We start from the raw sequence: 25,780 nt of genomic DNA on the forward strand, positions 1-25,780 counted from the left end.
ATAACATATAATACATTCTGTTTATGGCAACAAAGGCAACGCAAAACTACAAAATAGTATACATTTATTTGCAAAAACAAGGCAAATATTTACAGGCTCAGTCTATTTTACAAATGAGAAGGCAATGTCTTTCTGTATATTGTGCAGCAAAGCTGGTGAGGGATCCAAAGGAAAACCCAAATCCAGTCCACGTGCTGGAGTAACAGATAGACACAAAGGGCCCACACATGAACATCCAAAAGGAATGGCATGCATGGAGCATTTAAACACAATTATTTGTTTAAAATGAACAGATTTACTGACATAACCCCTTTCTTTTGTGCAACAAAATGGAAAAATTTCACCCCCTTTTAAAGCAACACTGTGCAATTTTAGAAAGTAAGAAGTTAGAAGCAAGAGATAGTGACTTCTAAAGACTTGAGCAAAGATCCAGTCTTTGATGAAGTTCAGCTGTGATGAGATTTCTCTCTTTTAGGTCATCCAAGGCACTCTTCAGTGTTGTCTTGCATCTTCTCTCTCTGTCCTTGGCATTACGGAGTTGACGCTGGAGGCGCTCCATGTTTGCCAGAGCCTTTGCCAACCTGTCTTTCACCCTGTTTGGTGAAGGATCCAATGCATACGAGTGCTCCTGTTTAGCAAAAGAGAAAATTGCCTGTTCATTCCAGTGAATTATTATTATTATTTTACAATTTGCTACGTTGGTTTTTAACCCATCTAACAAATACTCACATCACAAACCAAAGTTTTTGTTTTGTCTTTGTTGGAATTGCTGTCAGCTTTCACCACCACTACTTCGTATGGAGCCGCAGCCTTTTGTGATGTTGCGGTTTTTCTTGGTTTAATGGGTTTCTAAATGGATATCAAAATTAATTTAAAAATATTTCTTTTAGGAAATCCAGCAATCATGTTACCAAATTGTTTAGGAAATAAAAAAATATATATTTCATGGTAATATCATCAAATATAATGAATTATCTTTATAAATGTAAACCTACTTTCTGAAGGTGTGCTGGGAAATTAAAAATAGATGGGACAGCTCCTTCACGCAGGCGAACAATCTGTCCAGTTCTGTCAATGGCATCTTCTGTGAAATGCTGGCTGCACAGAACTGTATGAGGAGTGGCTGAAAAACCTTCTTTTCTCAGAGCCGTCTCCCAAATTTTTCTCAGTTTAGCATCAGAGGGAAACCTTGAAAACAAATTACACACAAACATTACTTGTAAAAAAAACTCTCCAACTGCATATCCCAGTTATATTTAAAGCATGATTCCACGATCAGGGTGTCATTTGTGTGCCACTGATAGTATATGTATAAATATGTCTACTTTATGTCTACATTTTTTTGTTTACCTGAGATTAGTTCTCATAATTAATTTTTATTTCAATCTTGAAAACGATTTTTTATTTTTATTTTTACAAAATGTAGTTTATTTAAAGGTTTAAGTTACAGTGAGGTACAAATGAGTTGAAGACTTTTGGAATCACACAAAAGTCTATAAACTAAATACTGAAACTCTATTACAGAAATTGACCAAAGTGGTAAACTACAAATTTCTGGTAGTTTTGTGAACCTGCACTTGTGTGAAGTTTATACGCATTAGAAAAACAGGGCGATGTGGTTATAACGTTTTATTTTTCTCATTTATGTTGTTATAGATTTGAAAGTGTGAGACTGTGCTGAGATTTCCTTCACGTAAGAAGTTACAACACACTTGTACGCCATTTGAAGACATTAGTGGGTGGAGTCTCAAAGGGAAGTGTATAGGAACAATATATCCGGCTGGTCTTTGGGGTTCCACTGCAAAACTGCTATCCATCAGTATGTGACGAAGTGGTTCTTTTTTTTTAGCTTACACGTTCTTCAGACACAACATTCAGGCTGTTACTGAAGCCCATTTTTGTTCAGCAGTGAATCCCACATCCGCTAAGCTGAAGTGGCCTAAACACAAACACTGCTTCCGATGTTAATCTTCACTTTAACGCGCGTCCACAAACAGATCAAACCTTAAACGTACCGCCGGTTATCGCAAAACTTTGGTGAAGATCGTAAGTAAAGTTTAGTCGAAAACGATTTAAACAACAAATTGTGAACGGTTGTCGTTAGCTAGCTAAGCAGAATAACAGACTAGCTGGTTAGTCCCTGTCTCTATAAACACACATATGATCAGAAATTTCACCTGTGGAAAGTGACCCCTTGTTTTCTTAGATTTGCATTTCGACGATTTTTACACCCATACGCTGCGCATTGTACCGGCATTTTTCAAGAATATTTAATATAACAAAAGTCAATTTATTGGACCTATCTAAGATGGAGGCGCTGTTGACGTCTTTTTTTTTCCCCTGCACTACGTACAGGAAGTAAAAGGATGTATTTCGACTGTGTCAAAATAAAAGTCCACGGCATAAGCCTTATTTGTTTACAGACCGGCATAGACATATACATTTTCTTTTCTTTATTCCTGCCCCGCAATACTTTTGCCACATTGAATAAGTATGCACGAAAGTCACATACATACAGAAACAAGTTAGTCAGTATTACAAAACAATGTTATTGTTCCGTTGAAAAGCTGAGGTGGCAGAGAAAGAGAAGCAGTTCGAGGATATTATAGAAAAACCAAAGTTTGACTCTGAGACTGGACTCGTGTGTTACACTGCAAAGCTAACTAGTGACATCCTTCCAGGACTGTCAGCTGAGTTAACCATATTTAAAACTAAGTGTTTAGTATCCCTGCAACAACAACACGACCTTACACAGTTTCTTCCTTAGTCTTTTGCTCTGCAGTTGCAGAATATGAACCTTTGCGACATGGTGTTGTCTCAACTTATGAAAGGTAAACTATTGAACAGAGACCAAAACAACTGTTCACATTTCCAACATCTTACGATCATATTACATTGATATAAATACATTCTGTTCATTGTCGGTTTTCCTAACTGGCAAAAACTATTGGGTAACTAGCATGGATTAGCTGCGGTCGTTAACCAAGGACTGAAACAAACCACCGTAACCAGAAATATAATTTCGTAACATTCAATATCATAAAACACATTCTCACCTGTGAAATGTAATTCCTTGCTGTTTGGTTTTTAGATTTCGTTCGGTTGAACATTTATACGCAGCACAAACGTCCGGCATCGTCCATGAATTCGAAGACCCCCCGTTCCAAGATGGCGGCGGTTTTGGCGCATGCTTAGAACCCCAATGTATATCTACGGCATTCACTAAATTCCAGGGGTTTCGTTACCACGACGTAAAGTGGGCGTGTTTCCGGAGTTCTGGGAAAAACGCCCTCTTTCAAAAAAAGAGCATATTACGCAGGACAAAACAATCATACAGGTAGATTTATTTTAGAAAACAAATAAACAACCAAAAACTACGGTTATGGTTAGGGCTAGGGTTAGATTATCAAATAGGCCACGCCTACCTGATGACGCAATATCTGTTACGCTGTTCTGAAATCCCTGGAAATAAGCGCATCCCACCGGCTCTGAACAGTAAAATAGTGCCCCCTGTCGTTTAAACTGTGACATTACAGTTAAACACCTGGCTGTGCACCGATTCAGGGAATTCCGGTACATTTCAGTGAGTCGGATCATACAGATCAACTCACCGATAAAATTCTACTGTCTCGGCTCTCAAACGGTTAAAAAAAACCTACAAAGATTGCGATATTATGACTATTTTACATTTACTATGTTAATTTAACTAATATTATTTTGAAATCTTATTCCACGTTCTAGTTATTAAATAACATTGTTTCGCATTGTATTAACTATTTAAATACAAATGCATGATTGTTATTGTGCTTTTCCTATAGGCGACACACGTGACCTATTCACGCTAGTTAACAGATTGGTTCTACTGGGGTAAAATCATTACAAGCGAGTTGCAAGAAATACTGCCAACTGAGTCGAGTCATTGAGCCGACTCGTTCGCGACGCACACGTCACTCCGGGAATTGCGCTCGTGCACGAGCAAAACGGAATGCGCGTTTGTACGTGTGTGCGCTGTTGCGAAGGCTGGCAGTGTCGCGCACGCGCTCCCAGGCAGGCTTTACCGGAGGAGGACGCGCGCACGTCACGAATCCGCAGCGACCGAAAGATGCTGCTGCGAGGCCGCTTAGAAGAAAGGGTCATTTAATCTCTGTCCATATTTCCTCGCCTTTCTGTACATGCCAACAAAACCGACAGCATTGTATACGGATGAGCCGCCTGCACACTCACGTGGATCGTCAACATGATTTTAAGCGTATTTTAAAGCTTGGATTCACATCCGGCGCTTTCTGGATCACAGGATTGTCAGCAGCGCGACTCATTGAGGTAACCAACATGGATTGAGATGGCCGGTGACATTACTGCGTGCTGTGTAACTGCTCATTACACTGACAGCACAGTACAACAGTTTACTCAAATGTTCATGACGTTTTGCATGTCATTATGCTTTGCATGTAGCTGACTATAGGCTCCGGTCTGTGTTTCTGGTCAGCACTAAATGTGCTGTGTAGCGGATTGCTATGCAACAAGCGGATTGTCTTTGTATTGCAGATCACATTTCGCCAGTGGGTCAGTCATTAGTCAGCCACTTCACCCAAGTACACTAACTGTGCTGGACCTAATGTCAGTAATATTATATTTTATGTATTTTTAATCATGGTACAGAGATGAGTAACAAACTACTACTACTACTATTATTATTATTATTATTATTATTATTATTATTATTATTATTATTATTATTATTTTAGTTAGAACCTGACAACACCATAAATAAAAGCCAGCAATTAGACATCCAACTGACAGCAGGTATGAACTGTCTGGGGTCTGAGCTGTTTTCCTGTGTCTTTAAACCATCACATGTGTGAGCATCAGAGTATTGATTAAAGCTGATGGTGGGTAGATTCTGGACTGAAGCACCAGTGGCAGGTGTGGTACCCCTAAACCTTCTCCACACAGCATGACTGACAGCTAATACTAATGATCTTGTAGTTAGAGTTTCCTTAAGAAGAAAGGATTAATCCATGTCATAACTTATATTTATGGTTATTAAATTGATGAACTCCAGGAATCCACAATGTATAGCGAAGTTCAATCATTTTCATGGCTTTACAGTGGTGGAGAACACATGTGAATGCAAAGTTATTATTCTTTTTAGTTGTAGTCTAATTCAATGGATTCATTCATTCATTCATTTATTCATTCATTTACTTCAGCTTCAGTACCTGTTTTTTCTTGGTCAGAATCGAACACTGGTCTCTGGAAGGAACTCCATTCACACACACATCCACATACTCATTTACAGCCAAGTGGAAATTTAGCATCACATAGCCAATTGATCTACTGGCATGTTTATGGAATATCGGAGGAAACCAGAGAACCCTAAGGATACCTTAGGTGCAAACTCAGAGAGAAAATGTGAAATTCCTTGGCGACAGGAACTCAGGATTGAACCACTGGCCTGGAGCTTTCCAATGCACCATCCAAAAGTGTTCTTCTATCGGTCTTTTTTGTGAAATAGCGTCTGGATGTATTTTATTACATATGCTGATATACAGTAGTTCCTTCTGAAACCGAAAGTCGGATCAAGCTGCTTGACAATCACAACCAACAGGGGGTAACGTTCAAGATATGCTATACTTGCAAAAGCAAACCCGACAGTAGCTTAACTGTCTAGCTAAAACTAAAGAACAGTGTTAATACTGCTGCTTTTCTGACTCATATTATTGGAGAAGTCCAGATAATGTAAAAATGAATGAATGAATGAATAAATAAATACATCAATCCTTTTTTCCTCAACCAAGTGACAGGTAGATACGTATATCGTGTGGAAAGTCGCATGCCATCTTGCTAAGAAGCTACTATAAGCTATTAAGCTACTTAGGAGGAAGGCCTCTCTAAAGGGGGGAGGCTATATATGGTTCTAATATGATCACACACTTCTGACTATTGATCAACTGTAATTTTTTATATTTGTATTTTTTGTATTGTTTTCAAATATGCCATTATATTGGTGTTTAAAAGACTAAGGGAGAAGTAAAAAAACTAGTAAAGTAGCAGTATAATCTCCTTATAAAGCTATCCAAAAGAACCACTTTTTACTGAATATTAATGTGTACATAACTGTACGACATAAAAATGTTTCAGATTCATATTTTAACATACACTCTTTCAACCCTAAAGCATCTTCAGCTTGTTTTTGTATGACATCTCTTTATGATTCTACAGTGAGCCCCTTACAGTGAGCCCCTTACAGGTGGATATTGAAAAAACCTAATAAGTAAATATTGTTTACATATTTGCACACAATTGCATAATGTGCCTAATGTGTCTAATTAAACGTGTTTCTAAGATATTTCATTGAAACAAATTGCGCTGCCCGTTGCTGCACAGTGGTTCGAGTTCTTTTCTCGTCACAGAACACTGAAACCCCTCCACATCTCTGACTGTCTGTCGGTCTCCAGTGAATCACTTATGGAGATACTTCTTAGCATCAGCTTTTCTTTGACTTATTTGTGTGTGGGATTGTGTTTGTGTGTCACAGCCCACAGCTTTCAGTTATTTTATGAGCAGGTTTCTTGCACACTTCATTGTGTGTGATACACAGCACAGAAAGCACGATTAACAGTGAGCGAGTTGGAGCAAGCAGCAAGCAGGGCAGCCGAAAAAGAAAGACACCACTGTAACTGGCCAGACATCACTGCATTAGCTCAGACCTCTTCTGTTTCTTTTGCAGCAGCTCTACTGCTGACCGATCAGTATGTGTGTGTGTGTGTGTGTGTTTAAATTCTGCTCAGTTTTGCATAGTCAGTATTGGAAGAGGAATTGCTCTGTTGATCTTATCCTCCCCTTGTGTCTATGGTGTTTTTGAGCAGGCATTAACAGGGCCCTGATGCCATACGCAAATTCCCACCGCTTGATTTAGAGGAAGAGCTTGGGGCAGCACGGAACCAGGATGAGTGGAGGACAGGAGCAGACTGACATCCTGTCTGCTGACTCACTGGTCAGAGAGCGATGGAAAGTGGTGAGTGTCACAGCTAACTGTTCTTCAAGTATTCACAAAAGCTTGGATTTTACAGAAGTAATTAAATTTATAACTCATAAGGGTTAGGTTGAATTGAATTATACATTATACACATTTTCTTTTATTTTTTTATTTAAATGACGTGTACACAGTAATGGGATTATACACTTGTAGAGAGTTCGATACAGCTCCATTTAGTTATTGTAGCCAACAGTAGACACAGTTGTAAAGGGAGAATGTATGCATGTGTACTCTCCCAGTGACAGGCACTGCCCTGCTCCATGCCTACCTCACAGGGTCTGTGTGTGTGTGCATGTGTGCGAATTGTGTACAGTGACTTCAGCCAGTGTGTGATGTAAGATTAGTAATGCTTGGATTTCTGATGACATGGGTTGTGTAAAAGTACTGCATGCTAATCCCAAGCAGAGCTGCCTCTGGGGCTGGAGGAGAAGGTTGACTAGGACATAACATAGAGCCTTGATTGTGATACTAGAACACTGAGTCAATGAGAAACAAGCTGAATCTATATATATATATATATATATATATATATATATATATATATATATATATATATATATATATATATATATATATATATAATATATAATGACCTTCATGTACATATAAAGACATTCCATGAAGTGGCCTTTTCTTTATGAATTTTAATATTGCCATTTTTTACTTTGTAGCTAAAGAAAATTGGTGGTGGTGGCTTCGGGGAGATCTATGAGGCATTAGACCTGCAAACCAAGCACAGTGTGGCGCTTAAGGTGGAGTCGGCCCAGCAGCCCAAGCAGGTGCTCAAGATGGAGGTGGCTGTGCTGAAGAAACTACAGGGTAAATACAGGAAGCTTGCATGTGTTGTTCTGGTGTATGTTTGAAGCTGTATTTGTTTGTTAACTTAGCAATGATTATATACGGTAAACGCTAAATTATGCTTATTATCATCTCACTGTATGTCCTACAGTAATTACAGTATGTTACTGTGTTTTATCAACTTAATGATAAAACAGCACACATGGTCATGGAATACCAATGCATCGGTGGATCGGCTCTGGAAAAAAAGGTCAAAATCCATCATTTCAGGCTAGGCATTGGATTAATACATTCCTAATAAGGGGATTTCATTTCTGTAATAAATAGTGAACAACCTCTGATATTCCAACTGGATTGGTATTGGCACAGACAATATGTACGCTCTGTATGTGTGTATGTTTGGTAGTAAATATGCATACATATACAGGCATATATTGACCTTTGACAGGCTTAAAAGACATACGCCCTTTTTTCTCTTCTGCTTTTAGTGGAAAACTGATGGATATGGATCATGTTTGCTTTTTAATGGCCTACTCTTCAGATGTTGGTGTGTTTTTTTTTCTTCCTTTGGGAAAAGAAATGTAACCAGAGATCTTCCCTCTTCCCAACCCCCATCTGAGCAAAATAGATGTTAACAGAGAACAGAGACTTGGAAACATTCTATGCTTATATTTAAATATATAGTTATTTATTAATAACTATTTTGTGTATAAAGATGTGTCAAAATAGATATGGAAGGTGACATTATACATTATAAAGTAATTTTGCTAAGAGCCCTGAGCATGGCAGTGAACAGGGTGTGCCAGTTCCTGAGAAAAGATGGTGGACTTTCAGGCTTCTTGCACTTTCCCATGCCAGAGAGTTCAGCCACCGAAAAAACTCCCTGTAAAGCTCTGTGAACCACCTCAGAGGGACTGGGAGCATGAGTAGGGATTGTAAACAGCTCTGTTTCTATATCAGTGTGGGGTTACCATGCAGAGAAATGAATATAGCAGGCATGTGTTAGAACGATAACATGTGCTAATAAACTCTGTTTCTTTCAAAGGTAAGGACCATGTGTGCCGTTTTGTGGGATGTGGTCGAAATGACCGTTTCAACTATGTTGTCATGGAGTTACAGGTGAGGTTTACTTATACAGGACATTTTTGTAAGTGCAGTAAATAAAATATGTTATGCTTTATCGTTGTGGGAGAAACATTGGCATGGCATGTACAGTACTGTATGAATATAGAGTACACGCTTCAAAAGCATTCATGTAGTGGCGCTTGTGATGATCTTGAGTGCTTGTCTCATTTTAGGGTTGTAATTTGGCGGATTTGAGGAGAAGTACAAACCGTGGGATGTTCACTGTGAGCACTATGCTCAGACTCGGGCAGCAGATACTGAAAGCTATTGAGAGCATCCACTCGGTTGGCTTCCTGCACCGTGACATCAAACCAGTAAGACATCAAGGCTTCCCACGTCATGTTGTCATTATAAGCAAAATTAGTAATGTTTTCCTCTTGAGGTTTTAAACTTTAAACTTAAAGATAAACTTTAGAAACATTGATAGTTGCGTAGATGTTTAATAAATCTGTTTGAAAAATGTTCTAAAAAACACAGAAATTTTGTTAGCATTTTTTTTTACTCTGATGTGTTTTAAGTGGCCTTCTCTATATGTTTCAGTCCAACTTTGCCATGGGGCGCTTCCCCTGCACTCGGCGGATCTGCTACATGCTGGACTTCGGTTTGGCACGCCAGTTCACAAATTCATCCCAGGAAGTCAGACCAGTCAGTGTTCCTACTGTGTTTTTTTTTTTTTTAATCTACCAAAGTGTTTTTTGGTGTCAGCTATTTTGTGCTGTTTATATGCTGCACAATGAGTTATTTATGTTTATTATAAATAATTTGGTGTTATTCTTTATGCACGTAGCTTACAGTATAGTGGACTGTTGTTTTTATGTTTTGATAGCCTCGTCGTGTGGCAGGGTTCAGAGGCACAGTACGATATGCTTCAGTAAACGCTCACAAGAACAAGGTGTATACCCATTATTTGCTCTGTTGATTCATCTGTCCTATTTTTAACTCTCTGACTGACAGTTTTTTTTAACATCATGCTTAACTGGGTTGTTAATATCACAGGAAATGGGCAGGCATGATGACCTGTGGTCTCTGTTCTATATGCTGGTGGAGTTCTTGGTTGGTCAACTGCCTTGGAGGAAGATCAAAGACAAGGTGAATGCTGCACAGAGATGAGAGAGCAAACCTTTTGACTACAGCCAGTTGACTATAAAGCATGTGTTTGCTCATTAGGAACAAGTGGGGAAGCTGAAAGAGGCTTATGACCACCGCCTCATGCTGAAGCATTTGCCCTTAGAGTTCAGCATCTTCCTGGACCATATTAGCAGCTTGGACTACTATACCAAACCCGACTATGAGGTGATGAATAATTATGAAGCCTATGTTCTGTATGTTCTAACATTATTTATTAGTTTGTTAGAATGTATGCAAATTTATTTGTTGTCATGCAATACCTAATTAATTATTTTGGAATTACACAAATTCTTCACAACAGAAATATTGGGTTTTATTTCTTACTCATTAAGTAATGTTATGTGTACATGCTTGTTTAAGCCAAATAACAAAAGAACAGGAACAGTGATGTTCTTCATAAACAGGTGCATATGTTAATCACCTGTAACGTGTGTTCCAGAAACAGCTCTTTTGTATGTAATAATGCCTGTGGAAATGATTTTGACTTGAATTGAATGGTCCTGGTAGAAGACAGATCTGGAAGTTATTTTGACTTACCTCTATGCCAATAATAATATTTGATAAAATATTACATTAATAAAAACTAGATTTGTAAAGTTTGTCGAGACAAATTTTGATGTTGGCTTTGACGGTGCAAGTATTCACAAATGCCGGTGCTTTTTGGAAGCGGCTGGACATATGGGTATGTGTGACTTTTTGAGGCAGGTGGACAGAAAGCTTGTGAAAGCTACGGGACCACTAGGGTGCCAATACTTTTAGAGGCGAGCGGACATGAGCATGTGACATGATCCGAATACCCGTGACGCAATTACCCTCATTGTCCTGAGTGTTTTGATATATGACATGTCAATGTTGTGGAAATTTTTGGATTTTCTGGAAGGCCAGTCGGTACACCAATTTAAAACTTTGTTCAGAGTATCTCCCTAAAGGTGCTGGCCAAGTTTGGTGTAGATAGTTCGAAAGCTTGCCGAGTTATAAACCTCCAAAGTTTATAATAGGAGTCTATGGGGAAAAAAGGCCAATTTGAGACCCGGTACCGGACGTACCGGTACTTGGATCGCTTGGAAAAGTAATAGCAACAAACTTCAGACCAGGGTCTACAACATAAGCCCTAGGAGGAGTTACTATTTATATATTTTTTGTCTACGCTTAAATAGGAAAACAGAATGTTGGCTTCTACAAAGCCAACATAATAAGCAAGTGCTAAATCTTTCCTCAACTGAGGCATTTCTTATGACTTATGATAAGTGCGCAGTCAGACCGGCCTATTCTCATTTATATGCAGTACCATTTCTTTTGTCATATTTGAATGATTTGTTTTATTAGTCTTAATTTTTCAGGATGTGTTTATGCTAGATAGTCCTCTTATGCTAGATGTGCACAAAGTTTATGCTAGATAGTCCTCTTATGCGTTTATTTATACACCCACAGGAGCAGTTGCAAATGTAGCAGTTTTCAAGAGTACAAAATTTCTTGTGTAAACACTTTTGTGTATAAATCCGTCTGCAACCAGCTTGAAAAAATATCATTTTTTTCCAGTGATATTTTATATTTTTTGCCAAATTTTATAATTTTTGATTATCTGACTTCTTGTTTGAACTTCCTGTAGCTTTTGATGACGGTTTTTGAGAACGGTATGAAAACCTATAATGTGGTGGAAAACGACCCATATGATTGGGAAAGGACAAGCACAGATGGTGCTCGTAATACACCTACAGCTGCCAACGTGCCTCAGCATCACACACGCCTCACGCCAGCCTGCATGGGGTAAGCAATGTTTCTGTGACTGGAGCAATCATTTGTGCCAACAATAAATGACAGTTGGTAGTATTTTGGAAGTAATAATTTAAAGCATGCACGGTGTGTTGTGATTCATGAAACGATTATAATTTGCTCTGCTCTAGTATGGCTAATGCCTCTGCGGTGCTTGGAGACCTTCTCAAGGAGAACACTGATGAAGTTCTGCAGGATGAGCAGCTCAGTGATGGAGACAACAACGTTGGGCCTGAGCGTCAGCATGACTCTCCTATCCTACATGTGAGAAACCCGGAAACTGACGTTTGGGAAGATCTGGACCGCAATAGTAACCTTATCCGCTTCCCTACCTGGAAGGTATACAATCCAGAGCACATCTGATTATTATCCTTTTCTCTATGAAAGAGTTTGGATTAATGCATATATGCATAATTGCAGGGCCCCGCAGAAGAGGATCACAGTAACAAGGGCAACCTGAGCCCTCACGCTAGCCCCAGCTTTGGTTCTCCTGTATGTTTACGCTCTGAGGTTGTACCCTCAGACAGAGATGCTCCTCTCCTGAGGAAACTGCGCAACATCCACAGCTTTGAGCTGGACAAGCGACTAACCTTGGAGCCTAAACTCAACACAGAGCGTTTTGTGGAGGCATGGTTAGTTCTCTGTGATCATAATAATCTTACTCATTGTGCTTCAATAAGTGTTAAGTTAATGTTTTCTTAATGTGTGTGGTAGCAGTGCGGGGAAGCAGACACCCGGTTCAGTGCTGGACCAGGAAGGTAATGATGGTGCAGTGCCGGCTGCTGCCTCTGTTCGTGTGTGGCACTTTGATGAAGAGTTCCTCTCAGGAGATGGATCACCTAAACTAGCCTCCCCAGGCTCTCTGGAGCTCTTTGATGGAGCAGCCAGTAGTGGATTTGTAGCATTACATCTGAGCACAGACCACCAGGATGTGGACTTGCATGACTGGGTGATGGTGGACCGTGTCTCTGACCAACAAGAAATTCAAGAAGTGGCCAGTAGCAACCTGGGTCCTGAGACCAAGCTCACCAGCAGCCCATCAGAGGAGCCAGAGGTGGTGCAGCCAATGGATGAGTCTCCTGATAAGGAAGGGGTCACCGCAAGCCCCACCCTCGGACACAATCTGGCTACACTTAGAGTAGAGAGGCTTGAACTGAGTACGGTACCAACAGCAGGTATGCTCCCTATTACACCCACCAGTCCTGCTGAAGCACTGGCAGAGGGAGCACTCACTCAGGTAACAGCTCATCACTCACATCACTGACTACACAGTGAAAATATCTAAACTATTTTAGCACTATTTTCTGTTCTTATGTTATAAAATCTACAGATATGTGTCGATTCCTAATGTGCGGTGTATGATAGCAAACGAAAGGGTGTCCTAATATATTTCACTGAATATTTTGCTATTTTTAAATTAGGCACTTTCCATTTTTATGTAGTTTGTACTTGAGCTATTAGAAAACCGGTGATAGTTACGCTGGGTTGAGACCATGAGTAACTTTATGCTAGAACATTCTGTGTTTTAGAGTCACCTCTAAATTTTAATGACTAATCTTAATGACTAAAAAAAACCTTTATTGTAATACTTAAACCTTTTTTAATACTTAACTGTAATCTATTTGCACAAGACAGACTGTATGGGATTTTTTTGTGGCCAAGAACAACCCACTTTCACAAGAAGAGGCAATTTGATTATCACTGAGCCCAGCCAGCCCCAGAGATTTCACACATTTGCATTTGCTCATTTGACTGACGCATTTATTCAAGGCCACTTACAACTGAGACAGGATGCAACTAAGCTATAGAGGGTAAGCTGCCAAGCGATGGAAGATTGGTGAAGCTGGGATTGCACTCATGAGCTTGCAGTCTATACCCCAAAGCTGTAATTGCTGAGCCACCACTTTTATGTTGAAAAATTGTGAGAGAATCACAGTTATTTACCAATACCTTCAAATAAAACTCCATCAGTTAATATATCTTATTTCAAAAAGCTCACTGAGTCACAGCATTTAAAAGATTGTTATCAGTGGTTTGTCTGTATCTGGAAAGTCAGTTAGCTGGCAGTGGTCACTATTCTGTAGCTTGTGAACAGAGAAGTATACAGTACTTGGGCAACGTGCCTGAAACCGAGGCTTGATTTAAATCTATTGAGTTTACTGGTACTGGTTTTGCACCAAATGACTTTCTATTGATTCTCTAAGTGCTTTTCTCAGGGTACAAAATAATGGAGTGACTTCTCTAAGTAGAGGTGTCACCTGCTGAGACATGGCCATGCTTTAAGTCCTAAAATCTCTGGTGGAGGAAGTAGATGGAGATGGAGGAAGTAGTACATTGAAGTGTCTGGAATAAAACAATCCGCGATCCCAAAGACTATACTGTAACACATGGTATTTTTAATGGTTTTGTAGACTGGACAATTGGTCACAAGATTATTTTTGTATTTTGTTCCAGTTTACTCAGCTCATCTGACTTACTTGTGAAACATTTTACACTCACTTTGTTTCAATTAATCAGAGCCATATTGTAATTATTCACAGCTTCCTCACTTCTGCTCTCTAAAGTGCTAAGCTGTGCTAAAAGTCTGATGCCTTGCTTCACACTCAGTAGCACTTTAAGCTTTCTGAGAACTGCTTATTCGTCATTTATGTTAATGATAACAGCTGAGTTTGTCCTCAGCCTGTGTTCTGTAAGGGCTAATGCTCTTGAGTTCACCTGACACCAGGTTCAGCATGCTATCTGAACCACTGTTTTCATGGACCAGGTCAGGTCACTGAAATTTAGCTGTGTTCAGCTATTTGCATGCGAGGGTTATTTTTAGTCGATCCATGGCCTGAGAGTTTATGTGTATATGTGTGTATGTGCATGCGTGTGTTTTTACCAACAGCTTTCTCCCACGCACCATTCTCTGTATCGGCGATTTGCCAGCCATCCATTCTATTCTTATCACCTCCTCATCTCTGTCCTTCCTGCCTCGTGTCTCACCTCCTCCTTCTCCTCCTATTTCCACATTCAGCTCCCCACCTCTCCTGCGTCTCTACCAGAGGAGGTGGTGGCCTGGAAGCTTCTACGCTCCCCCAGTCCTCATGCCTTCCTGAGCACATTATCAGATCCCTTGCACCAACGCTCCCCACCCACTCTTCGCCGTAGCCAATCCGCAGAACACCAAAACCAGCACCGCTATTCCTGCTCCTCTTCCTCCAAGCCCCGCATCACTCAAAGGAAGCTGCCAGCTATTCCACCAGGCGCCTCCAGCACCAAGATCCCTTCAGTCATACGCATCACTCGCGCTCAGCTGCAGCAGGTGAATACCCTGATTAATCTCCGCTTCTGCCCCTAGCACACGCTCACTTTCCCTTTGTCTGCAGTTTGTTTGTTTTGCTGGACTGTGTGCTTTTGGCAATGCATGCTCAATGCTGAGTGTTTGTTAAGGTTTTTCTCATGTCATGTGGGTGTCAAGTACACAAATGAGATTTATATCTGGTTAATTACTATCAAAAGCAGTTATTATTGTGTCTGATTAATGGTTTGATTTAATTTAAATCAATTTAAATTAAAGTTCGACTGCCTGTTTGGAGACTTTGTTCATTTTAACAGTGTTATGATTTGTGGGTTCTGTTTACAGACATTGATTACTTATTCTCTGTGTAATTACATGTGTATTTATGTGCTTTTCCTGTACCCAAGATTTATATGCAGACTGAATTAAATGTCTAGTTCTTTTCTTTGGGTTTAGAAATAACAGAAATAATTTTTTTTTCCATTTGATTTAATTTCACTTTATAACATAATATGAATCAATGTGATGAAAAGATTTGAATCTTGTATTTGGGGTTTCTGAAAGCTTAAATGAGGTGTGTTAATATTTAAAAATGTAAGAGACTGGTGTCTACAATGGACAAAATTTGGTTATATTATGCAGTTACATTACAGTCAAGTTACCTAACTGCAAATCAGACCTGTAGCCTGTGTTGGTTTTCGGCAAATTGACATTAATTTAAAAAAGAAAATCACTTTCATAAATCTTTTTTATCAATACATTTACTAAAGTTTTGTGGTTTTTTTAATGTATATACTCAATTTGCAAGTTGTTTATATACATTTCAGGCTAACGCCTCTCACCTTTCCTCTCAGTTGACAGCTCAGCGACCTTCTGCGCTCTCCTCCCAGTCAGCCTCTGACAGCATGCCACAGTGTCCCCTGCTGGAGAATCACGAGAAAGCCGCTCTGCCACAGGATCTCACAGGTGACATTCATTCACCTCAGGAGCAGCCTCGATCCCTGCGCTCCTGTCCCTCCAGTCCTGATGAGGAAATTCTGATGAATAGAAATGGAAATCCACAAAAATACAGCCAAGTGCCAAGCCTGGAAATGTTACCCCTTAATGCTGGCAATCCAGTTCCTATAAACAGCCAAGCAGACTCTACGGCAGATCCTCAGAAGGCACTACTGTCTGAGCTGAAGGACATTAAGAAAGACTGTGATGCCTCCACAGATCCTGATCAGCAACCACCACTGAAGAAAGAACAGTCCTCCCTAACTTCTGTCCCGTCTCGGGATCCCGATCGCCGGCTGAGCCGCATCCCTGTCCTTGAGCCCTCTAGTTTGCTGCAGGATGTTCTACCAGGCTCGGCTAAAGAAAAACTACTGCAGAAACGAGGCCAGCGCCTGCCCACCTCTCCCTGTGCCTCGCCATGTGCCTCGCCCTCACTCTCCTCTGTCCAGCGTGACCGCATGTCCTCCACTTCAGCGTCTGAGCGCTCGCAGGATGAGGAGTCTATACAAGGACTGAGACAGGGTGATGATGCCCCCTCGCTATCCTCCTCCTCCAGCCCACACTCACATAAGAGCAAAATCCCTAGACCTGTAAGCCGTTCTTCTGCACAGGGGGATCTCACGGCCCAGTTTGTGCCTCGGCCTCCTCCCGGCAAACCACCCAGCCGTACATCTGCAGACGGAAGGTAACCAAGCTCAACCAAACAGTCGAACTAGTTAAACATTTATAAGTCACACAAAAATTCCTTTCCTGCGTTTACAGTTCACTTTTATTTCCTGACTTATCTCTAATCCTTATAAACAGTACCAGACTTTCTTCATATCACTTACATTATCAGCAACTGTGTATTTCTTTCAAGAAATAAAGGATAAATGTAGCAATCATAATTAGATCAGTTTAATTTTATTTCAGCAACATATTTTTTTAGATGGTCACGTACTGACAAAATTTCAGATCAAAATTAGGGATTGTAATTAGACAATAATAACTTCCTGCTACTGCAAGTGAGATAGCATTTCCTTTCATATAAAATCTATGAAGTTCACATTGTTAGCATTGTGGCAGAAGGCAGCAGACTTTGTTTGTCTTGTCATCTGTTTTTACAAGAGGCTCTGTCCCAGGCAGAGAAAAAGCAGACTCGTGTTAACAAGCTGCTGCCTCAACCATTCTTAATAGCAGAGCTGTTTGGAATTTTCTGAAACTGAAGCCTCAGTGTTTGTATTTGATGTGGTTTCAGGGCATTAAGGATTGTGGCACTGATTATAATCAAGCAAATTAATGGTTTAGAACAGTTTTCACCATCTTCCCATCTACTTGTCTTTGCTGTTCAGGCTGCGGCGTTACCGGATTCGAGCGGGCAGTGCAGGAGACTCTGAGCTGATGACGTGCCTGGCTCAGCTGATGCGAGATGGAACCAGCCGGTCCTCGTCGTTGCATTCCCGCAGCTCAGTGCAGCACGTGGGCACCAGGCTTGTGTGCATCAACCAATCTGGTATCTCGCATCACCACCACCACCACCATCACCAGCGCAGCTCCAGTGCTTCCCCTCGCAGCTGCTCCTCACTTCAGCGCTCCATCAGCTCCTCACCTTCCCGGCACGAGCACCGTGTCGGATGCCTGCGCAGCCACTCACCCCCCAGCTTCTCGGGGTCTCCGCCTTTGCGCCGCGTGCATCCTCATGCACAGGAGGGCAGCTGTGGTCACAAGGCCCGTGCCAAAGCTTTCCCTCGTGAGCCCAAGTGCTCCAGCAAGCTGAGCAGATAGCTTTTCCGCTACACACATTTACATGCTCCAGTCCACTCACGAGCAGATAAATCACAAAAAATAAATCACAAGCAGACCAGCAGAGGAGGAAAAGGCTTGAAAGATTCTACTTTTTATGCTTGACTTGTACCATATATACAATATAGTCTCCATATAATATCCAGTCTTACTACCGTGACTTTATAGTATTCTGCTAAGAAGATTTGCACCCACGTCTTGCTACATGTTTGAGTCGGACAAGAAGAGAGTCGGTATCAGCTCTCTGACCTGCATTCTCTCTTTACTCTCAAGATTTTTTAAGAACAGTGAGTGTAATGCCCGTAGGATTTCCTTTTTTTTTTTTGTAAATGCAACCTAATTTTTTTAGGTGAATTGTAGGATTAGTTATTTGTTTTAAGAGAGAAAAATCATGCAGCTGGAGCCCTGATATAATTTGTCTAACAGTAGATGCATGGGTTTGTGTATTTGCATCAAGCTCTGTAAACCTGAATTATACTATTTATTGAAATATGTCCTTGGGCTTGAATGCATATTGCACCCTTTTATTCCATGCAGTGGCAGGTACACTGACAGATCACTGAAATTATGTATAATCCATCCATGCCATTGTTTTTTTTTCTGTCTGTGCTGTATTTTTGGAGGCTGCAGAAACAGAGTATTAACATGAAGACTAGTGTTTCCTTTCCCAACAACCACTAAAGCAATCACTAAAATTCGTTCAAGGACTTTGCTATGAGCCTAAGGAGATGTTCTGCGAGTTTCACAATCCGCTACAGACATGCATGTACATACATACATACACACATACACACAAATGTGTGTGTGTGTGTGTGTGTGTGTGTGTGTATATATATATATATATATATATGTATGTATAGCAGCTCAGGCTGCTCCTGTAAAGAAAACCACTTGCACAAACACAAAGACACAGCAAATATACACACACTTGCATGTGAGCCACTCACATTGGTATTAAAACTTTTTGATTTTTTGATTACTGTGTCCAGGGTATGTGCGCCGCAGGCTGAAGAAGCTTCAAAGAGTTTTCAAAGGGAATGTTTTATAGCTCAGATAATACAGAAGTCAAAAAATGCATAATTTATTTGTGTGAACGGCAGTAGTACAGAAGAGGTTTACACAATTCCCCAAGTCGAAATCAAAACTAAGATCAGATATAGATTTTTAAACTAGACTAAAACTAGATAACCTTTGTTTCTCACTTTGAAGGAATTCTGGACAAAAAAAAATAAAAAAAAGTTGACGTAATGTTAAAAAGCTGTGGGACACAGAAGAGGTGAGGAGCCTTACTGCACCAAAATATTATACAAACACAAATATTATATAGTCACATTGTCACAAACACACATAGAGAACAGAACACAATGTAAGATTGACACAAATGCACCAGGGTTCGATAGAAACAAGTGAGTCTGAAACTAGACCAATGTTGTGGATCAGGAAAAAAAATCTCACTCGGATTTGTACAACAGAAAATGTGTCCAGTGTGAAAGCCACCTGACATAATAAATCACACAACGAATGTCACAGTTTGATCAAATTGTCTGGAAGGTACGTTCTTTTTAAATCTCAGTTTTAAATCCTTAGATACTGTACATGAAATTCATTCAAAAAGGAAACTGTGATACAAAATGTCTACATTTCACTGTGCGTATATGCATTGAACGTGATCTTTTGACTGTGATCTTGCGCTATGGAAATCCTTAAGAAGGACATATTTCTTTAGAATGAAGTCTTTCTTTAGACCTGCTGATAAATTCATGTTTACTGACCTCCTTGTGCTCCATCCACGTTGTCCCTCCTGACTGTAACACGTCACCTCCTGCTCTCTGCATGTGCTCTAGATAAAACACTACAAACAGCATTTCATATAATCTAATTCATATAATTTCCCCATCACACACTGTTATGTTCTGAGTAGAGTTGTTATTTGCTTTTAGTAATATACACCTATTAATTATCTCTTTATGTCCTTTAATTATCAGTCTCACCACAGCATTTCAACATTTTCAACAATATTTTAGATAGCATTTAGTTTCTTGGTGTACACCTTGGTATAAACGTTGGTCGGCCACACACACAAACACACACACTCACACACACCCCATACATACCCATATACATATATGCATATATACATATATATTTCCACGTATATGTGTATTTGTGTGTATTTGTGTGTATTTGTGGGGCTGACCAATGTTTATACCAATATTTTTACAGTTGCCTTGTAGGATTGTGTCTCAGAGAATCAGTTTTGAATATTTGTGGTCAGTATATATACTGGAGGCTGATTTATTTTACAGAGTTTCTGCATGCATTGCATTTTATTACCATTGTTAAACATTTGACTTATTGTTATTTTGTACCAAGACAGTTTGATAGCCCAGATGTTCATGATACAGCTGTTAGATTAAAGTTTCTACATCTTGTAAGATTAAAGATTGTACATCTGCGTCACATCCTCTGGAATTGATTTTTATACAGTCCTGATGAAGGCCGTTGTTCTGTGTAGACATGCTAAGTGACGTAACGTTAGATTAAGCTTCAGGACATCTGAGTGAAACCTGTAAGCCAAACAGTTGTCATTTTAAAAGTTTATCATGTGTTGCCCCATGTGATGAAGTTGTAGGCTGTTTTTTGTTGTTGTTTTTTTTTTTTTTTAGAAAACCCCTACGAACATTTTTGCTGTAATAGAAAATGTTGTAGCTCTTTACATTCCTCTGTGGGAAACGATTGGTTGCTCTTTTCTTGATGGCAATCTCAATGTCTTAATCCGTATAAAATTTGAATAATGTAAATAAAAAGCCAGGTTGTGTAGAGTAGCTTCTGCTCTCAATGCATTTTCTCTAGGTTTAATCTGGATTTCTGACGTCCCCCAGTTGGACAGAATTGAAGAGTATTAGCTGAAGGTTCCTGGTGCCAGTTTAACATATAATTTAGCATCTGATTCCATGTTGCAGAACTGAAACACTGTACAGTCTAAAGAATAAGGGATGTTAAAGGAAGAGACCACATTGTACAGTTCTGCAATATTTGTGTTCTATTTTTTATTATTTATTTCTATCGTATCAATGCCTTTTGGCTAATGCCAAAACAGTGTTTTGTTTTGTTTTTCATTTTAAATTGTTTTGTATTTTATTTTTATAAACTTGTTATGAATAAAATATTTATTCAGCATGCCAGCAAAACCTTTAGCTCTCGTATCATGTGCAGTTCTTCGGCTCTTTGGAGCAATGGCGTAAGTTTGATTTTGACATTGGTGGGGACAACATTCTCCATATTCTGTGCATAAAACTGTTGTTATAAGAATACTTTCTTACTCACATACCGGTAGCTGCATAATCACGTTGCATATTGCTTCATACAACGGAATATAGCTGCAGCCTCCGACCTCAACACATTAGCGAGAAAGACAAAGCCAAACAAACAGCGACGTGGGTTAGAGAGCAGGACTCAATAAAGGTAAAGGCCAATTCTTTTAGAGAGGTGAGTTACAGAGGCAGGATTCATTGCAGGGGGTAAAAATCTGTTAACCTTTTGTGTTCCACAAGTTGCGCTATTTTTTACAGAACGCCGTTGTAAAATATTTTTCATCTTATTTAATGATTCCTGGATAAATGTTAAATGAAATAAGTAAAACAGCACAAGATACAGACGGACATCAGTGGTTATGTATAAATACATATATATATATATAGGCTTGGTCGAATTATGGCTAGGGACAGTTGAGTGTTCCCTGGATATTGTTAGGGACATGTCCCTACCGTTCCTACCCAAATCGACGCCCTTGCTTTGGAGTTTGTGTGATTGATGTGTTGGTGAACCAAACGGAAGCCAAAGAAAATGTGAAAAAAATACAGAAGAATAATTCCCAAGAATATTAATAGGACATTTTAAAGATGATTGTAATCTTTAGCCTTCTGACTTATCCTTATGCTGATCGTCCATTAAAATATTGTAGTTCTTTAACAAGCACACTCGTGTTTCCATGGATACCAAAATGCATTGTCTATGTCAGCTATTTTTATTGATTATTTTGGTATGTTCAATAAGAAGTGAATATAGCACCATGATCTCTCTCTCTCTCTCTCTCTCTCTCTCTCTCTCTCTCTCTCTCTCTCTTCTCTATCTATCTATCTATCTATCTATCTATCTATATATATATATATATATATATATATATATATATATATATATATATATATATATATATGGATTTATAGATATATATTTTCTCATATATTTATCTTATATAAATATGAGAGTATATAAGGAGATATATATATCTCATATATTTATATGAGAGAGAGAGAGAGAGAGAGATGGATAGATAGATAGATGGATAGATAGATCTTTAGCACCAATTTATGATGTTCATGATCTACAAACACGGTGTGTTGGAAATTATGACTTTTGTTTTGAAAGCTGTAGTTTCTTGTACTTTCTAGCTTCACAAACAGGTCGCACCCACTGCGTTACCAAGGATACGAAATGTGTTGTCAAGCCAACGCTGTTCGAGCGTCGTCAGACATCGTGTGTTCACGCAAACGTGTAATAACTATGGACTTGACGCTTAATTTAAAGTCTCTTCAGTTTGAAACCGGACTGAGTGAAGAGGAGAAACAGTGTGTGTTGTTGCGCAGTCGATCTGCAGCGTTGGCAGTGTGTGGTTGTGCTCAGGCTGTGTTTCTCTGCAGACTCGCATCCTTATGCAGGTAGCGTTAACATCTGCTTCCTCACCTCCACACTGGTGTATTTACATTCTTATACAAAATGTAGAATAGGACATAATCTTATACTGTTCACTACAGTTCTCACTATCCAGTGCAGACTCCAAACTGGATAGTGGAATATTAAATAAACTAAACAAATTAAATAAACTTCTTCAGCTGTCCAATGTTGGTGAATCTGTAAAAGACATCCTATACTCATGTGTGTATAATCACACACTATAATCATGTACCTTTAAGGAAGCAGGTTTATCTCTGTGAGACTGTCTCCATCGTGTGTGTTGAGTTTGTACTGTATGTGCTAACTGTTCTTCAGGGGTTTCCATTGGGTCCGTCAGCATTCCTCCAGTTCAGAGTTGATCTTTGTGTCATAGGCTGATTGGCATGCCTAAATGATCTGAAGTGTGTGATTGTGCCCCATGTCTCCAGGATAGGTTCAGGTTCCCTGGAAATTGGATGGATGGAAATTTGGGGAAGACCCACATATAATAGGGCCGATAGTCAGCTTTCCGTACACAGCACTTTTGTTCAGGTTTCTTCAGGGCTTTACGGCATGACATTGTTGTGTACGGAGCTTAATGTCTTCTTTGAAACAGTTTCAGATGATTCAGTGCTTATAAGTGGGGAAGCAAACAATGAAATAAATATTTTTTTGTAGAGTGTTGATATTTTGTGTTGATTTTTATTTCTATATTTGATAGAAGACCACACAATAAATGATACAAATGCAGATTGTTTTAAAAAAGGATCTGATGTGATTGAAATGGTTTTGATTACACTACTTATAGTGTTTTAATAATAATAATAATAATAAATGTTTTTTTATCCTTAGGGATAAATTAAACCATCTAACCAATAAATCAGAGTTGCAGCCATTGAAGGTTGGCATTATTGGCGGTGGGCTCATGGGCAAACAGCTGGCACTGCTTTTACTGACTACACCAGGCTTTAAACCAGCTAACATTAACATGTCAACTAAAAGACCAGACTCACTGCGTAAGTGTTCAAATTAGCCATATTCTACATAAACATTAAGAGTCAATTATTTTGAAGTGGGATCTGAAGCCTGCCATAAAACCTTTTTTTGTGTTTTTATGTGTGCAAAATCAGGACAAGGTCAAATGTAACAACAGAAGCTCTGAAATCTGAAATTCAAAAAAAAAAAATTTACAAAAGCTGTCTTTTTTTTTTTTTTTTTTTTTTTTAAATATTTATAAGAAATGTCAAACACTTTACCCTAACATTATGAGAGGAGAATGAAGTATCTTATAATAGTTTGTTTATAGAGGCAAATCATTTCTCAGTTGTTTGAGTCCATTTTTATGATTATTGTTTTTGAATATGATGCTAATATTTCTAAATAACTGACTCACTACTAGTTGATGGCTGTTGAGTGTATATGTTAAGTAGGTGTAACTAATAAAGTGGACAAATAAAGTGTGTGTATTTCTCACTAATCCCCCTGACAACCACAACACACGCATAGAATCTCACACAGCACAGTGATGGTAGCGTGTGTGTGTTTATGTTGTAGGTGAATTCTCAGACAGAGGGGTCAGGTGTTATTTTGACAACTGCAGACTGGCTGCTTGGGCAGACGTGATTTTTCTCTGCGTTCTTCCGTCTCAGCTTCGTCACGTGTGCACTGATCTTCACTCCCAGCTGCCTGCTCGCTGCCTGGTGTACACTTTTACCTCAGCAGTGCAGTTACAAAGGTACATGTACGTGTAGGTGTCCTGCTCAAGATGAATTTTCATCACTGATTGTTTATTTATTTATTCAGAGCTTTGGTGAAGTTGCTTTTGTAGGAATCATGAGCTCAGTAAAAGTTTAGTTGTTGCTGAGGCTTTAAAGAAACTGACAGAATGTTATTTATTGGGTTACGTGTTCTTTAGAAAGATACTAAAAGATACATAACTGAAATAAATTAAAAATTGCTTTAATGACAATAATTATTATTAGTCTTAACCCTTTTTAAACAGTTCCAACAATGTTGCATTGTGCTGGAGGAATAAGATAAACTTTTCAGTTAAAACAAATGAATTATTTTACGGCTGGTATGAAATTCAGACAATCATTTTTTTTGTGTGAGATGTTTTTACCTCAGTTGCGATAAGACTGGATTTTAGTGGCAATAGATAAAGACACCTTCAAATTTTACAAACTGAGACAAACACTTGTCTCAGAGAGCAGTAATGGGTTTGATATCACCATGTTCTTTAAAGATATAAATATTTGTGTGAAGAAATAGCATTTTTTTGGTTTTCGGCTAGGAAAAAACAGAAATATTTAATCCTAAACAAAAATTCTTGAATTTCTTGTCTTCTTTTATATGAGCCATTAATAAAAACTGTATAGTTTGACATGAGAAACACATTCGGTACTGAAAATGAAAACCTCAAAACAAACCCAAATTCCATTTTTGGCCTCTGAGAAAAAATTGTTCCAGATTTACTGATAAATAAGAAGTGATAAGAAGTGATAAAAAGTAATAAAGGAATTTAATTCAGTTTTTATCTTACATATTTCTATACAGTGTAACATTCCTAGATTTAATGTGTCTCACTGTTATAGTGTCAGTCATACAGAGAAAGCTGTTACTTTTCTGGTTCCCCACCAATTTCTCAGACTGTGAATAAATTAAAACTACTGTATTGAAAATAGAAACTAATCTGAAGGTGTATGAACCTGCTCTTAAAGTCTCATGCAGTGTGTTTGGTGAGCACGACGCTCTGGGTCGTTTGTTATCGTGGTCATTTTGCAGGTTGAAGTTGCTGCTTGGTCACACGTTTGTGCTCAGACCACAGAACAGATTTATGACCTGCGACTTGGGTGAATTGTGGATCCGCCATAATCAAGTAGCAGCAGCTCTAAAAGATGAAGAGGTTCTGAGAGCATCGGGTGAGTTAAAGCTCAGGAACACTGTATGTACTGTATGTACAATATCTCCCATAACATCACTTACATACAATATTTACAACGTTTAAAGAATACTATCATTATTATTGACTTGCTTAGAATACATTAATAATTTAAAGAACTGTTTGTTCAGTATCTCCCACTACATCACTTCCTGAGTGCAGACATTGTTTGCACATGCTATTATTTCTACTTGCTTTGAGAACG

At 39.0% G+C, this 25,780-nt stretch overlaps 3 protein-coding genes across 7 annotated transcripts in view; 2 read left to right on the forward strand and 1 right to left on the reverse strand.

The window, feature by feature from the left end:
* Positions 1–47: 47 nt before the first annotated feature.
* si:ch73-130a3.4 (uncharacterized protein LOC664763 homolog) lies at positions 48–3,213 on the reverse strand. Of its 2 annotated transcripts, none has more exons than XM_060879931.1 (4): positions 3,057–3,213; positions 996–1,188; positions 730–849; positions 48–628 (listed from the first exon to the last, which is right to left on the reverse strand). In XM_060879931.1, the coding sequence occupies exons 1-4, from the start codon at positions 3,134–3,136 to the stop codon at positions 410–412; spliced, it is 612 nt and encodes a 203-aa protein (XP_060735914.1). In that variant the 5' UTR covers positions 3,137–3,213; the 3' UTR covers positions 48–409. The 2 variants fall into 2 exon arrangements, with proteins under 2 accessions (XP_060735914.1, XP_060735913.1); XM_060879930.1 differs by lacking the exon at positions 3,057–3,213 and adding an exon at positions 2,178–2,485.
* ttbk2a (tau tubulin kinase 2a) lies at positions 2,815–18,689 on the forward strand. 4 transcript variants are annotated; one of them, XM_060879926.1, is made up of 16 exons: positions 2,815–2,831; positions 6,870–7,018; positions 7,711–7,858; positions 8,883–8,956; positions 9,136–9,276; positions 9,503–9,607; positions 9,789–9,854; positions 9,959–10,051; positions 10,130–10,255; positions 11,700–11,857; positions 11,995–12,202; positions 12,284–12,495; positions 12,578–13,100; positions 14,880–15,167; positions 15,998–16,824; positions 17,471–18,689. In XM_060879926.1, the coding sequence occupies exons 2-16, from the start codon at positions 6,950–6,952 to the stop codon at positions 17,901–17,903; spliced, it is 3,471 nt and encodes a 1,156-aa protein (XP_060735909.1). In that variant the 5' UTR covers positions 2,815–2,831; positions 6,870–6,949; the 3' UTR covers positions 17,904–18,689. The 4 variants fall into 4 exon arrangements, with proteins under 4 accessions (XP_060735909.1, XP_060735908.1, XP_060735910.1 ...); XM_060879925.1 differs by lacking the exon at positions 2,815–2,831 and adding an exon at positions 4,010–4,320; XM_060879927.1 differs by lacking the exon at positions 2,815–2,831 and adding an exon at positions 4,010–4,320 and having other exon boundaries at positions 12,581–13,100.
* A 3,719-nt stretch (positions 18,690–22,408) lies between these two features.
* The window catches only part of noxred1 (NADP-dependent oxidoreductase domain containing 1), a 5,383-nt gene continuing 2,011 nt past the window's right edge, over positions 22,409–25,780 (forward strand). The window contains exons 1-4 of the mRNA XM_060879842.1: positions 22,409–22,639; positions 23,487–23,650; positions 24,189–24,369; positions 25,419–25,555. Of these exons, the coding sequence (XP_060735825.1) occupies positions 22,416–22,639; positions 23,487–23,650; positions 24,189–24,369; positions 25,419–25,555 (706 nt within the window). The 5' untranslated portion in view covers positions 22,409–22,415. The remainder of the gene's footprint in view (positions 22,640–23,486; positions 23,651–24,188; positions 24,370–25,418; positions 25,556–25,780) is intronic.

Source organism: Tachysurus vachellii, chromosome 10 (genome assembly GCF_030014155.1).
Source record: "Tachysurus vachellii isolate PV-2020 chromosome 10, HZAU_Pvac_v1, whole genome shotgun sequence".
NCBI classification, from domain to species: domain Eukaryota; kingdom Metazoa; phylum Chordata; class Actinopteri; order Siluriformes; family Bagridae; genus Tachysurus; species Tachysurus vachellii.

What these genes read in the sequence shown, in the direction of transcription:
- si:ch73-130a3.4 (XM_060879931.1), bottom strand. Translation starts at nt 3,136, where the DNA reads ATGCCGGACGTTTGTGCTGCGTATAAATGTTCAACCGAACGAAATCTA. An exon ending in CAAGGAATTACATTTCACAG is followed by an intron (nt 1,189 to 3,056) that starts GTGAGAATGTGT and finishes TTTGTTTTCAAG; the next exon opens with GTTTCCCTCTGATGCTAAAC. An exon ending in CAAAAACTTTGGTTTGTGAT is followed by an intron (nt 629 to 729) that starts GTGAGTATTTGT and finishes TTTGCTAAACAG; the next exon opens with GAGCACTCGTATGCATTGGA.
- ttbk2a (XM_060879926.1), top strand. Translation starts at nt 6,950, where the DNA reads ATGAGTGGAGGACAGGAGCAGACTGACATCCTGTCTGCTGACTCACTG. An exon ending in CATCCCAGGAAGTCAGACCA is followed by an intron (nt 9,608 to 9,788) that starts GTCAGTGTTCCT and finishes ATGTTTTGATAG; the next exon opens with CCTCGTCGTGTGGCAGGGTT. An exon ending in TAAACGCTCACAAGAACAAG is followed by an intron (nt 9,855 to 9,958) that starts GTGTATACCCAT and finishes TTAATATCACAG; the next exon opens with GAAATGGGCAGGCATGATGA.